Source organism: Sarcophilus harrisii, chromosome 5 (assembly GCF_902635505.1).
Source record: "Sarcophilus harrisii chromosome 5, mSarHar1.11, whole genome shotgun sequence".
NCBI classification, from domain to species: domain Eukaryota; kingdom Metazoa; phylum Chordata; class Mammalia; order Dasyuromorphia; family Dasyuridae; genus Sarcophilus; species Sarcophilus harrisii.
The window spans coordinates 13,122,361-13,134,430 of record NC_045430.1 but is presented as its reverse complement, the minus strand read 5'-3'; the positions used below and the strand labels follow the sequence as shown (position 1 = coordinate 13,134,430).

The following is a 12,070-nucleotide window of genomic DNA, read 5'->3' as shown; positions in this document are numbered from 1 at the left end:
CAGGGAAGAATGGGCTGCTTGGCATGGAAATGACGGAAACCTCAGGGAAAACTAAGCCCTCCATTTTAGAGCTGCTAACAGAGGAGAGGAAGATGTCAGAGGAAAGAGAGGAAGAGAAAGAAGAGAAGAGGAAGTAGGAGAGAAGGACAAAAATTCTACAAAGTTAGTCCAAAACCAGGAGGAAAGGAAGGCACTCAAGAATCAATTTCTGAACAAACCAGAAAACAATTCTCATGAGAAAGAACGAGGGGAATGATGTGGACACGTGGGCAGTCTCCACACTGACCACCTATGATTGTAAAAAGCCAGATAGAGGAGAACAATGGAGAACCAGTTTCGGGCTTATGAACTATTTCACAAAAATTGCTAGAAAAATTGGAAAATAATATGCCAGAAACTCAGCCTAAACTTACTTCTCATAACTCATTAAAATAGGTCAAAATGGGCACGTGATTTAAGCATAAGGTGCTAGTATAAGCAAATCAGAAGAGCAAGAGATAATTTACCCATCAGCTCTTTGGAGAAGGGAAGAATTTATGGCAAAAGAAAAGCTAAACAACATTAGGAAATGCAAAATGGACAATTCTGATTATATTAAGTCAAAAAGTTTTTTGCACAAACAAAATCAATGCAGCCAAGATTAGAAGGGAAGTAGAAAGCTGGGGGAAATTTTTTACATCCAGTATTTCTGATAAAGGCCTTACTTTTAAAATATAAAAAGAACGGAGTCAACTTTATAAGAATACAAGCCATTGCCCATGGTCAAAGGATATGAACAGACAACTTTCAGATGAAGAAATTAAAGTCTTCTATAATCATATGAAAAAATGCTCTAAATCACTATTAATTAAAGAAATGCAAATTAAGACAACTCTGAGGTACTACCTCTCAGATTGGCTAAGATGACAGAAAAAGATGACAAATGTTGGAGGGAATGTGAGAAAATTGGGACACTAAAGCATTGTTAGTGGAACTGTGAAGTGATCCATCCATTCTGGAAAGCAGTTTGGAACCCAAAGGGCTATAAAATTGTGCATAGTCTTTGATCCAGCAGTGCCACTACTGGGACTGTATCCCAAAGGAATCATTAAAAAAGAGTTAAAAGAACCCACATGCACAAAAATGTTTGTATTAACTCCTTTTGTGGTGGCAAAAAATTGGAAAATGAGTAGATGTCCATCAACTGGGGGATGGCTAAATAGGTTATGGTATATGAAAGCAATGGAATATAATTGTTCTATAAAAATAATGATGGGTTGATTTTAGAAAGGCCTGGAAAGATTTACATGAACTGATGCTGAGCAAAACAAGTAGAACCAGGAAAACATGGTACACAGAAATAGTAAGATTATATGATAATCAACTATGATAGACTCAGAGGTTTGGTGATCCAAGGTAATCCCAATAAATTTTAGATGGAAAATGCCATCCACTTCCAGAGAGAGAACTATGGAGACTGAATATAAATCACATACTATGTTCACCTTTTTTTCTTTTTCTTCTGTTTTTTCCCTTTTGTTCTTATTTTTTGCTGTCAACATAATTCATAAGGAAATATGTAAAAAAAATGAATGTACATGTATAAGCAAAAAATGTTTTTACATGTAACTGGGGAAAAAATTTTTTTAAGTAAAAATAAAATAAAATCCAGGCTAAACAACAAAAGACTAAAAAAAAAAAAATGAGATGTCATCAGTGATTCCTGAAGAGAAAAAAGACTGGAAAACAACAAATAGATGGATGGATGGAAGAAAGGACAAATGGATGGATGGAGGGATGGAGGGATGAAGGGATGGATGGATGTAGAGATGGATGGATGGAATGGATGGATAGATGGATGGATGATAAATGGATGAGTGGATGGATGAATGGATGGAAAGAAGGATGGATGGTTGGATGGATACTATCCTGATTGTTAAAACAAAAAAGCAAAATAGAGTCCATAAACTATAAGACTAGTGGGCTTGAATTCTATTCCTGGTAAAATGCTATAATGTAATTATTAAAGAGATGGTGGGCGAATAGCTAGAAAAGGAAGCAGAGATCTCAAAGAGGCAGTGGAACACCATCAAGATTAGGCCTTTCCTTTTACGGAAGGGTTAGCAGACTGGCAAATCAGGGGAATCCAAAAGACATAGAGTTTACCCAAATTCTGGCAAAGTGTTTATTAGGTTTTTTAGAGAGATGTGAGCTACACGCCAGGACAGCAAGTTTAGGTAAATCTGAAATTGAGTGAATGGTTGTGAACAAAAAGGAATCATTATTAGTTTGGTGTCATTTTGGAAAGGGATGTTCAGTGGCTTGATGAGGTAAAAACCCTGCTTGGCCCCAGAGGACAGAAATAGGATTAAAGTTGAAGAGGCAAATGTTTTCTCATCTATTGTAAGAAGCTTTCTGACAAAGTAAAAGCTATCTAAAAGTGGAATGGCTCTTCCTCAGTTACTAATGGTCTCTCCTCTTTTCCACATTAAGATTCTCTTAACTTGTGTGTTTTTTTTTAAATAATAGCTTTTTGTTTTCAAAATAAATGCAAAGATAGTTTTTTTAAAAATATTCATCCTTGCAAAACCTTGTGTTCCAAATTGTTCTCCCTCCCTTCCCCTCATTCCCTGCCCTAGACAGCAAGTAATCCAATATGTTAAAGTTGTGCAATTCTTCTAAACATATTTCTACATTTATCCTGCTGCACAAGAAAAATCAGATCAAAAAGGGGGGGGGGAATGGGAAAGAAAAAAAAAGCAAGCAAATAACAAGAAAGGTGAAAATACTATTCTGTGATCCACATTCAGTCCCCCCCCACAGGTTTTTCTCTGGATACAGATGACTCTTTCCATCTTAAGTGCACTGGAATTGATCTAAATCACCTCATTGTTGAAAAGAGCCAGGTCCATCAGAGTTGGTCATCATATAATCTTTTTGTGGCCATGTATAATGATCTCCTGGTTCTCTTACTTCACTCAGCATCAGTTCATGTAAGTCTTTCCAGGCCTCTCTGAAATCATCCTGTTGATCGTTTCTTATAGAACAATAATATACCATAACATTCATATATCATATCTAATTCCCCATTCCCCAGCTGATGGGCATCCAATAAATTTCCAGTTTCTTGCCACCACAAAAAGGGCTGCCACAAACATTTTTGCACGTGGGCCTTTTTCCTTTTTTATGATCTTTTTGGGATACAGATGCAGTAGAGAGACTGCTGGATCAAAGAGTGTGTGCAGTCTAACTCTGAACAGTAATGTTCAGTTATTTATGAAGTCCAGTAAAATCCATAAAGTTCTTTTATACAAATGCCCCCAATAAATCTTTAAATTTAAACATGCTTACTTAGCTTAGAAGTTCTCCATGTGACGAAGGGTTTTAAGACCCTTCACCATCCTGTTTGCCCACCTGGGGGTAGGCTTATGGGCTGTTAATCCTTCAAGGGATTCACACACATGTAAAGTGGCCCACTTTCCTCTTCTCCCCTTGGTTCATACCCTCTCTCTCCTGGATGATTCTTGCCTATATTCACTCATGAATCTTCCTTAATGGATCCACCCACACTTAGGACTTCTACCACGACAACTGTATCAGTGGAGTGCTCGAGTGATTCCTCACTCTGGCAAGATGACCAGCCAACTTCCTCTTCCAATCCTACATCCCTTACCCGAGCCACTGACCCTACTTGTGTACTTGTCATCAGTGGCATGATGCTATAGCCTTCCCTTAGAATCATTCCTATTTCTAAGTCTCTGGAACTGCTGGTGTCCCATAATTCATAGCTACAGAAAGAACACAAGCAGAAGGCGGGCGCTGAAAAAAAAATGGCTTTTCCTACATCCACTTTTGCATTTCTCTGGGCAACCCATCAGCACTTAAGTACCAATGATCTTGGAGCTCCCTTTGCCCAGCTGGGCTCATCACAAGTACTTCAAATAAAGATGACCAAATATCCCATGAAGCCCTGGGGGTTCTGATGAAACCAATTCCTTTGTTTAGTTCTCCAAGGAGAGCTTGTGAGACATCCTTTCCCTGACTTGCAACTTACTCATATGCAGTTATCCCCTCTCCACATCGTGACTTTCCCCATCATGTTTGATTTATCAAGAATTGGCAAAAGAATTAAATTCTGGAGGAGTTTTGTGGAAGCCACAGATGACATAGAAAGGGCAGATGAGATAGAAAAAGTTCAAAAACTCAGAAATGCATAAAATATATGCATACTATCATATTTTATCTTTTAATGCCCTAATTCAGAACTCCTCTGGTAGGAAGGGAGGGTCAAGAATTTTTATGTGGACTTTCCAGATCCCCCTAACCCCCACGATATGGAAGAGATAACTGTAATCTGATTTAATTTACAGTAAAAAGGTTAGCAGTCATGTAATTCAGTTGCTCCAGCAGCAGGTTAACTGGTGGTCGTTAGACCAATCACTTTGAGAATACTAATGATTCAACTGAAGAAAACAGATGGCCTAAAATCTCTAGGTATCCCTCGCTTCCCTTTTCTCTCTATCAGTGTCACTGGAGAAGCAGAAGGGGGCCACAGAAGACTGAAGATCACCGGAACATTGTGTCCCTGGCCCAAGACTTCAGCACTTCCAGCTCACCTCTCTCTGGCCTGTGGCTGCCTTGCTCATCTCCCCGGGACCCCTGCCTGGAGGCTCCCTCTTTTGACTGGTGAGTCCCTAGTTGGGCTCAGCATTCCCTGAGAGGCTCACCCACTGCTCACTCCGTACAGCCCAACTCCTTCTCTGGCCTGCTTTACCTCCTCCCGCTGCCCCACGTCTTATCTTCCTCAATGACACGCCAATTCTGAGTAGAGACTGTCTTTGTTGTCTTGGTTTGGTACCTCTGGCATCTAGCAGAGTGCCTAGCACATAGTAATTACTAAGTTCTTGTTCTGTCTCTCTCTCTCATCTCTCTTTTCCCTCTTCCTCAATCTCTCTCTCTCATCTCTTATCTTTTCCCTCAGTTTTTCTCAATCTCTCTCCCTTATCTCTGTCTTTGTCTCTCTCCTCCCTTTCTCTCCCTCTTCCTCCATCTCTCCCTCCCTCCCTCACCTCCCCTCTCTCCCCTTCCAATCTTTCTCCCTCTCCTTCTATCTATAGCCACTCATCTCTCAGGAGATAATTGGCTTCACTGTGACTTAGAAACAGGGGGATGGACAAGATGACATCCTGAATATCCCTGCAGGGCCAGGAGTCTATGAGCCTGATTTTTCTTATATGCCCATGACAGTCCACGATCTGAGGGATATGGACAGCACCCTGGGAGGGCGTCCCCTCCGCCCCTGCAGGCCAGCAGCTCTGCTTTTCTGCCTTCTGAGGAACTGACCCTCATTGCCTGGCACCTGATTTGGGACCTCCCTTTTGGCTGTAGCTTGAGGTTCAAGGCCAGCTTACAAATAACTGCCCTAAATCTATGAGGCCGTAACTCTGTCCCCAGGCCACCTTTGCCTATCAAGGGCATACAGTTCCAGAGAGGCAGGCCTTCTTTACAATTTCCCGGCCCAAAAACACTGACAAGAGATAACCAGGAGCCGACATCCTGAGATCAGAATGGCAGCAGGACCAATACATTTCTTCTCGGGATTGGTATGGTTGGAGCAGTGTTAGCAGGAGCCAGCAAGATGGCTGGGGACTACAGTCTGATTTGGACACCCCAGAATGAGGCACAGAGCTGGGAATGCTGAGGCCTGAGACCCCACAGTGGCAAAAGGAAGGAGAGGAAGAAGCAAGGAGGTGAGCCCAGGGCTGAGGCCCCAGGAAGCCTCCATCTGGCCCGGCCATGCCCTGGGAACCGGCCCTAGGCCTCGGCGCTCTTACCTGCAGCACCTGAGGATTGTCCCCCTGCACAGCATAATGGAAGGCGGTCTCCCCATTGTTGTCGGTGACATCCATGCGGGCGTGACAATACTGGACCAACTCCACCAGGCTCTCCCCATCACCCTTTCGGCACGCCAGGTGCAAGGGGGTACACCCTTCCTCATTCTCCACGCTGTTGGCGCAACTGCAGAAGAGTCCAAAGGAAGGGGCATGAGTGGGTATGATGGAAGGGATGGGCAGAGACAAGATAACTTCCAGACTAATGCAGTGTCTGCTGAGCTCGGGGTCTATTGGGAGGTTGTTTTGATTTTTTTTATTTTAAAAAAATATATTCATTTATTTATTTTTCCTGAGGCAACTGGGGTCAAGTGACTTTCCCAGGGTCACACAGCTAGGAAGGGTTAAGTGTCTGAGGCCAGATTTGAGCTCAGATCCTCCTGACTTCAGGGCTGGTAATCTACCCATTGCGCCACCTAGCTGCCCCTGGGAGACTGTTATAATGCTCTGGGTCAACTGTCTTGGAACCACACAAGGCTTCAATTCCAAATATTTAACAGATTTTTTAAACTTAAGTTTGGATGGCAATTTGCTTTAAAAATAAAATCAACTTCTGACCCTCAGTTAAGAGAAGCACTGATTCTGAGCTGGACAGAACCCTAGGAGGCATTCGGGTGTCTCCTGCCCTTCCCTGTCCTGAAGTCCCCAAATCCTCTCTAGAAGACCATCCTCCCCTCCCCCCTCCCTGCTCCTCTGGTGTCTGGTTAGAGACCTCCAGGAAGGGGCTGCTATTGGGGGGGGGTATTTTGTGAGCCTTAAATTCCATGGGACAAAAGGAGGATGGTGGTAAAGTCCCTTCCTCTCTCCCTCCCTTCCTCTTTCTTTTCCCTCTTCTTCCTTCTTTCCTTCCCTCCCCTTCTCCCTCTCTCCTTCCTTCTTTCCTTCCCTCCCCTTCTCCCTCTCTCCTTCCTTCTTTCTTCCCTCTCTCTCTCCTTCCCTTTCATTCCTTCCCTCCTTTTTTCTTTTCTTCTTCCCTTCCTTCTTCCCGCTTTTCCTTCCTCCCAAGCCCCCCCCCCCCCAGGCTACTTTAAGACTCCTCTAAGTGGAAGGAAAAGTTTCCTTAGGGTGAAATGGAATCATCTTCTCTGCATTCCTCCCTACTGTTCCTGGCTCTCCCCTCTGGGGTCAAGCAGGACAATTGCCAGCCCTTTTCCTCAGGAAAGCCCTCCCAGTGCTTGAAAATTATCATCAGAGTTATCTGCTCTTTCCTGCCCCACTAGGACTCCCCGTTGCCCTCCTCCCCCAATCTGAGGCTTCTCTTTTCAAAGCTAAACAACTAGTGTTATTTGTTTGGGGTCCTGGTTCCCGATTCAGGCCCTTATGTGGGAGGGACAACCCAGATCTGGCTAAGCTGACCCACCATCTTGGTTAGGTAAGAGATGGGGACTCCTTTGGGAATGTTCATTTGGACTTTTATCACCTGCCTTCCTTTCTTCTGCTCTCCAGGCAACTGTAGACAAGCCTGTGATAGCCCTCCACTGGAGGAAGTGGAGTGGGAAGTTTCCGAACATTTCTAACACCAAGGCCCTTCCTCTCTAGACCTTCGGGACCCTTTCCCCTCTCCTCACCTGATGACTCGGGAATGGTGAAAGCACTCTCGGATCCCCAGCTCCACGGCCAGATGGGCCATGGACCAGCTGGGGTGACTTCGGATGCAGTCAGTCAGCTGCTGCAGGACGTCGACTTGCAGCACCCGGGTCGAGCTCTCGTAAAAGGGGGGCAGCACTGACGAAAACTGATGAAAGGTCACCATGGCATCAGCCTCTGTCTCTAGCTGGAAGAGCCTGGAGGACCGGGACAGGGAAAGAATGATGAAGGAGCTCCCCCTTCACCTCACCCCCATCGGGATCCTGGGCTCTGTTGAGTCTGGTCCCAGGGGGGTAGAAGAGTCCACCCCCAGCCCCCCCACCCCCAGCCCCAGTCAATCTACTGAGCCACTCCTCCCTGCTCCTCGCCCAGTTCTCCTCCTGCCTATCTGATTGGTCCATCTCATCTCCTCTGCTAGTTTCTCTTCCTCCTTCTTCCTTCTAAGTGCAGAGATCCCCTAAAGCTTGGTCTGGATGAGAGCCAACCCTCCAGGAAAGGAACAGGAAGCAAGTGGACATCAGGGCAAGATGAGAGGCTCTCCCGACACGGCGGGACTTTGCTCTGTGTCCATGTTTCTATCTGCTACTTTTTGTCAACCATATATAAGAAACAACTTGGTTGTAAGAGATAAAGACCTGAGTTCAAATCCCACCTCTGACCTATAGCTGGCTCTGTGACCTGACCTAGTTGCCCTAGATGACACTAAGAGTATGAACTGCAGAGAAGGTGCTAGTCTGTCTTGTAAAAGGATGTTCCTCTTTGGGAGTTCCCAATATTAATGACATCACAGGCTGAGTTGTTCTTCTTATGGAAATAAAGATGTCTGCTCTCCTTCCGAATAGCTTCTCAAGAACCATCAAACATGACACCCACTGACCACTTAGGATGAGCTGGGTGGAAACACCACAGACTTATGGTGGCGTATGAGATATCTCCGTGGCCATTTCCAAAAAAAAGAGGGAAGAAAGGAAAGAACTGATTCGGAAGGTAACAAATAAGTGGAGAAGATAAAGCCTGCTAGAGGATGCTATATTTTTGAACTGTGACCCAAAGAAGAGAATGGATGATTCTAGATACTCTCAAACTTTTTCCCCAACTGCCTGTTGGGAAAAAGAAGTTACTGTTATTTATCTAATGCAGATGGTATTTTAGATCTATTTTTCAGAAACTGGAGTCATAGTTAAAAGCTGAGACTTTCTTAAAAGTGGGGGCATACAGCATCTTTCTGGTTCTTTTTTTTATATTTTGGATGCTGGCATAGGTCTCTTTAATGGTTTCCTTCATGTCACACTGATGCCGGTATGCTCTCTTCTTAATGGTTTATTTTCCAAATTTATTGTATATCGCTAAATATACAATTTAAATAAAAGTATATTTAATTTAATTTAAAATACAGATTTATAAAAAAAAGAGAATTGATGGCAAGGGACAAAGAGCCCCCCAAAAGGACTAGGATTGATGTGTTGGCCTGCAATCTCATGAATCTATTAAAAAGCACCGCCCAGCTCAGGGGTAGGGGGTTTTGTGGGACCTCCAGCTAAATGGGGCACATACATGTATAGCAACCACTGTCCTCTGCCACCCATCAGAAAAGGAAATGAGGCTGGTCTGGTACGACCAATTCCTGACCAAGTCATGCTGGGCAGTGATTACCACTTCCTTCACAAGCCACCTCTTTAATAACAGATTTGATATATTTTCCCTTGAGAATGAAAGTCATATTTCAAACTCCTACTAAATCAATATAGACATCATACTAAGTGGTTTCCTGATTACTGGACAGTGACTCACAGAGTGGGCAAGTGAATGGCCCAGAATCCTGGTGTTATTAGTACGTCTCAGAAGTGGGACATGAAGTCGGCTCTCCTAGCTCCACGTTCTGTCCTTTTCCAGTAAGATGGTTAAGAACGGGGATGAAACAGGGACACGGGCAATTAGAAGTAATATATATCCAAGAAGCACTGAAGGTATACCCCCAAAGCTGCTAGAGTTAAGAGTTAGGACTATTGAGGAAGACTCTGCCCTTCCCCAGAGATCTGCAGGGATGCTTCTACATGAAAATGCTTCAAGTCCACTGGCAGCAGGGAGCCCCAGCAATTGGGAAGGAAATGTGGGAAGAGGAGGTGTGTGTGGTGAGGTAAGGAATGGAGGCGACGCTTCTGGAGTGCTCCTAATCCATCGGTCCCTGATTCTGCCCATTGAACAACAGTAAAAAGGCCCATGGGCCACCGGGTCCAGTTCTTGGTGCTGATCACCTCCCAATGCCTTCCTCAGCATTCTTGGAAGAAATGCTGCTGCTGCTTCCAATATGATTGAAGTGTTTTTCTGGGTAATTCGGATGAATTGTGCACCTGATTGATCACATGTGTAAATGTCTCACCAACAGAAGGAAGGTAGGTTCCTTGAAGGCAGATTCTACTTTGTCACTATGTCTATAAGTCCTGGAAAAGGGTCATTTTTCAGTTTGTCCAACTCTTTGTGGCCGCATTTGGGATTTTCTTGGCAGAGATCTTGGAGTGGTTTGCCAGGTTCTTTTCCAGCTCATTTTACAGATGAGGAAACTGAGGCAAAGAGAGTGATTTGCCCAGAGTCACAAAGCTAGGAAGTGTCTGAAGTTGGATTTGAACTCAAGAAGATGAGTCCTCCTAACTCCAGGCCTGGCACTCTATTCACTGTGATGCCATCCAGTTGTGATTGACTTTTTAACATACTGACAACAAAACAGTACATGGCATTGCTCTGGGGAGGTGTTGTCTCCTCTTAGATTGGAAGGCCCTTGAGGACGGGACTCTCTCTTCACAAAACTCTGCCTTGCACAGTGTCCCACTCCACAGAGATGCTAGAAACATCTATGGCTTTGGGCTGTATTTTGATGAGATGTCAGTGATGTGCTATCTGGTCTTATCTAATATCAGAAGTAAATTACTGTGGGAACTGAGTGTGGATCACAACGTATATTTTCACTTCTTTTGTTGCTGTTTGCTTGAATTTTATTTTCTTTCTCATTTTTCGTTTTTTATCTGATTTTTCTTGTGCAGCATAAATGTATAACTACGTATGCCTATATTGGATTTAACATATATTTTTACCACGTTTAACATATGTTGGATCACTTGCCATCTAGGAGAGGAGGTGGAAGAGAAGAAATTGGAACACTAGATTTTGCAAGGGTCAATGGTGAAAAATTATTCTTTCATATGTTTTGAAAATAAAAAGCTTCAATAAAAAAGTAAATTACTAATTCATGTCATGAACACAAATATTGGCGTTCTCATAATGCAAACAGCCCAGCCCATGGCCCTGGCTTCAAGAACTAAGGTTCCCTGGCCATCTGCTGTCATATCCTAAGTCCACCCCTACTCACGCCAGTGTTATTCCCATCCTTTCCACCTCTCAAACTAAGATAAGAGAAAATGTCAAGGCTATAATAGGGAAGGCTTTTCTCCTTCTCCGATGGCACACCTCCCATAATTCACATTTAAAACAGATTAACAGTGGCAGCTCTTAGGAACCCCAAGATCATTCACATCACTCCTCAGTCCTGAACTTCATTGTCTATGTGAACAGAACAGGAACACCTCAAGCTGGGCCTGCACTGTATGGATCTGGCCTGCCTGCATCAGTAGTGGTCACCCTTATAGAGTCCCGATGAACTTCTGCCAGCCAGCATGGAGAGTAGCTCCTGTCAGGCGGTGATGGGTGTAGTCGGCCTGGGCAGCCAGATCGTGAAGTCCTTTAAATGCCAAACAGATGAGTTGGTGTTTGCTTCTAAAGCCAATGGAGAGTTCCTGACGCTTCTGGGGCAGTGACCTTATCAGACCTGAGTTGACATTTTAAAATTGTTTGTTTGAGGGTGAGGTAAGGTGGGGAGAAGAGATTAACTCTGTAAATAAATAAACAAAAAATTTTTAAAAGGCATATCAATTTTGGCAAGTATGAGGAAGAGACAATGATTTGGGATGGCCAATTAAGAGTCTCCTGCCTGAGTCTCGGATTATGGAGGCTACAGAGGAGAGTTGAGGGTGGATAAAATAATACAGAAAAGTTTAAGAATGATGGGTAACCAACTGGATATAGGTCTTGAGTGGGAATAAAGCGTGGTGCTTCAGTCCAAGAATGCCGGTGTATCGGACCCAACAGCGACTTGGGAGGAGGGCTGGGTTCCACTTTATGAAGTCTGAGACATTTACGTGGAGATACGAAGCAGGCAACCGGAGACAGGAGACTGGGGCTCCAGAAGATTTCAGGGGAGGCAAGCCTATAGTTCAGGAAGAGGAAATAACTAGATCTGGGAGTCAGGGTCACAGATGAACCCAGAGGAGTTGGCTGAATCACCAGGATACTAGAAAGAGAGGAAAAAGAAGAGGATTTTGGACACAGCCCTAAGGGACACCAACCTTTAGGGGCTGGGTAAGGAAGGTGATGGGCAGAGGACATTTGGAAGGATAGGAACTGACAGGAAGGAAGAGAAATAAGAAAGGGTCACAAAAACCCAGGAAGGAGAATATTAACCAGAAAGGGATGAACAGATGTCAAGAAAGATAAGAACCGAGAAGAGGCCATTGCAACAGCAAATCATTAGAAGAGATCATTTTGCGTCATTTTAATCATTA

General features: G+C 44.0%; 1 protein-coding gene across 11 annotated transcripts in view; it reads right to left on the bottom strand.

Annotated features, from left to right (window-relative positions):
- PLA2G6 (phospholipase A2 group VI) overlaps window positions 1–12,070 on the bottom strand; it is a 47,215-nt gene that overhangs the window by 15,171 nt on the left and 19,974 nt on the right. For all 11 annotated transcript variants that reach the window (XM_031941032.1, XM_031941036.1, XM_031941031.1 and 8 more), the window contains 2 exons: window positions 7,439–7,654; window positions 5,814–5,997 (listed from right to left, as the gene is read on the bottom strand). In XM_031941032.1, coding sequence (XP_031796892.1) covers window positions 5,814–5,997; window positions 7,439–7,654 — 400 coding nt within the window. The remainder of the gene's footprint in view (window positions 1–5,813; window positions 5,998–7,438; window positions 7,655–12,070) is intronic.